General features: G+C 40.7%; 1 protein-coding gene across 1 annotated transcript; it reads right to left on the reverse strand.

Moving 5' to 3' along the window:
• Positions 1-382: 382 nt before the first annotated feature.
• On the reverse strand, positions 383-2896 carry LOC121422060 (beta-1,3-galactosyltransferase 1-like). Its single transcript, XM_041616863.1, has one exon. The coding sequence runs from the start codon at positions 2646-2648 to the stop codon at positions 1455-1457; it is 1194 nt and encodes a 397-aa protein (XP_041472797.1). The 5' UTR covers positions 2649-2896; the 3' UTR covers positions 383-1454.
• Between the last annotated feature and the right edge of the window lie 260 nt (positions 2897-3156).

Here is a 3156-nt window from a genome sequence, read left to right on the forward strand (position 1 = left end):
TTACAAAATTAGTGTATTATAAATTTTAGAACCTCTCAATGGGTTGACCTCACGTTGATTAAATAGAAAATAATAATTGTCCTGGGGAGCGTTTCATCAATATTTTCATCCGACAAGTTGTCAGATCTGACATCTTTCCATAATTTTGATTGGCTGAGAGGCACTGTTCCTATGGTAACTGTCGGATAAAATGGGACTTGTGGGATAAAACGTCTGACAAGTCCTTTCATGAAACGCCTCCCCCCAGATAATTATGTAGGACTGTTGAAGAGAATGGCGGTTAAAGCTGCGTAAGTTTGAACAACATATCTGCATTTCCGCATCGAAGCTAGCTTTTTAGCTCACATTGTGTCAACAAGTTCCACATTTGTTTAACAAATTTCGGCATTACTCCTATTTGTTTAAGATCAGTATGCTCGATCTGTAATGAAAATCATAAGATCAGTATGCTCGATCTGTTCCACATTGCTCAACAAACGGGTATTACCCTGTATTACTCTACATTTGCAGTGTTGAATCGTCTTGCATTCTTTCAACTAAAATGTGCAGAAAAAATCAAAGGAAATCCATTCTTTCAACTAAAATTGAATTGCACAATCATGAATTTAGTGTTTTGTGATTTTTCAGGACATTAGGTCAGGTGATCGCGTCGTTTTAATGGTCACGCGTTGCTAATTTGATCCAACGTTCTGAAACATATTCTTTTTTAAAAAAGTGCACACCAAGTTACCAATAATGCATATAGCATTTCCATTTGAAAGCAGGATAAAAAAAGCATTATACATTAAATGTTTGCTCACGGGCATAGGTGCCGCAGCCGTGGATCGAGCCACGGACTTTCTATGTATAGCCAGGCGCCTTAGACCACTCGGCCACAGCCCCCACGGCACCTCCGTGTCCAATTCATGATTAGGGATTGATTATTAAAATCTACTTATCACTTCTTTATGACATGAATCTTATCAAACATAACCTTAATATCATTTTCCAACTTCCACTCACAGTTAGTATATATTTAGGGTGATTATTGAAGTAGCTATCCATGTACAATTTGTATTTTACAGTCTGAACCATATAAAACACATTAATTATTAAATGACATGTCATTTAGTCATTAGTTATTGTTCTCAGTTTTCTTGTTAAGCGACATCAAGCAATTAACAAATCATTATCTCACTTTAAGATGTTTCAAAGAGGTTGACGCTATACACATCGCAGTATTGTTTCCATTGCTGAACTCAGAATTCTTCCCTTCTCATTTTAAAAACTTTGAAATCTTTCTTTCTTGTTAGCCATTGTTTTGTCACAAATGAAACAATATGAGTGGACTCCTGTGAGATAAAGCTCTGCAAATGTTCATGGAACCTTCCTTCATTTCCTGTTAGCACGATACAAAGATGACGTCTACAATATCTTAAGAATTTCTTAAGAATTTACCATGTTATATCCTGATATTACACGAAAGAAAAATTGCGTCCTTGAAATGTTTTACTACCTAACTTTTTTCTTGAGATGGAGAGTATGAGGCCACTGAAACCCAGTGTCCTCGAAAGCGTTCTACTATGTTCCAGATTGTGGTGGTACCAATTCCTTACAATGATGGTAATGAGTAATGAAATCAATATTAGTATAAATAAGACTGAATTTTCGCATGTAAACCTTTGGGCGGATCCATAGAGGTTTTCCAAGCGCATGCAATTCCAAGTACGCTTCATCTCATTTTCGGAGAGCTGTAGCTTCATGTAGTCTTTGGATCGTCTCTTCGGATGAAGCTCTTTGTAGAAGTTTAGTCTGTCGACAATCTCGATGTTTCTCCTTTGCAACAGCATTCCGCAGTAGACGTCATCAAATGGAACCCTAGGAAGGCATTCTGTGGAGGCTTCGTAGAGCTTCTGTACCACATCCTGTGACATTACATATCCGTGACCAAACGGTGACACTGGGTAGGTATCCTCTGGGTACAACTCTCTCGGGATGTACCATTTGCTGTACGCATTTCGGTCTGGTGGGCCGATGTTTGGCTTCCCCAGGAAGAAGTCCGACTGACGCTCCATCGGCAGCGACTCTAAATCCCGGACAAGAGTCACAACGTCAAGCATGACATCGTCATCAATGGACATCACAAACTCGGTGTCGCTACAGAAATTGACCGCCCACTTTAAGCTCATCACGAGTTTGATGGTGAGGTTGTAGTAATGGTCGGCAAAGTCCACCTGCAAGATATCCCCATACAGTTCAGCCTCCTCCCAGATGCTTTCTGTCTCATGTTTATCCTTAGTATTTCCTAGGACAAACAACACTCTGGCAGACAGGTTGAACTCCTGAATAGAATCGATATAAGTCTCCCGGATAACATTCCTACGCGATGTGTGGGAGGTCGCCGACTTGACCAATATCAGCAACGTGTTGCTTTTCGTTTCTAACTGACATGTATCCAAGGGATTAATCAAGAAGTCATAGATGGCAACTTGTAGGGTACCAGGTGTCCAACGAACAGTCTTCAACCAGCCCACTTTAGTCGGGTTTTCGACCAAGGTTGCGGTAATCACCATACAAACACACGTTGCCGCAAGAAAGCTGGAAGCGAATGTAGCACAGAGTACGATCACATTTCTTTTTGACATTGAACATGTTGAAAGCCTCTCCATGTTCCTATGCGCAATGGAAGATCCCCAGTGTGATAACCCGGGCTTGTATTTATTTGGTTGGCTCCACGCAATATTTTTAATGATCCAAATATATGTAGAATTTGCTGGTTTGTCCTCATGGAACAGAAAGACCGTCGAACACACTGGAATATGGTCGTCATTGGGAAGATATCGCCACCACAGTGGTTTGCCCCCGTGCGGAACAAGAATCGTCAAATAGGGTCCGCATTGGGAGAGAGATCGCCGTAACTGTGAGCGAATTTAATGAATGCTTCCTACACAACCGCTTTGCGTTATAGATACCAGTCGATGCAGGGGGTGTCGCTACCATATTTTGAATCGGGGCGTGACGATACAAACGACCTACTGTCATGATTGTGGGGTTAAGAGGAAGCTCCAATCTGTATTTGATTTGATTCATTTCGGATCATTCGCAATACGAAAATTGTGAAATGAAGGTGGGACCATGTACACTCTAAAAATATTGGGTAAAAGTGTTCCATATCCA

This window comes from Lytechinus variegatus, chromosome 9 (assembly GCF_018143015.1).
Source record: "Lytechinus variegatus isolate NC3 chromosome 9, Lvar_3.0, whole genome shotgun sequence".
NCBI lineage: Eukaryota > Metazoa > Echinodermata > Echinoidea > Temnopleuroida > Toxopneustidae > Lytechinus > Lytechinus variegatus.

Bases quoted from the DNA above. Each gene is read 5' to 3' on its own strand.
- LOC121422060 (XM_041616863.1), bottom strand. From the start codon at position 2,648: ATGGAGAGGCTTTCAACATGTTCAATGTCAAAAAGAAATGTGATCGTA.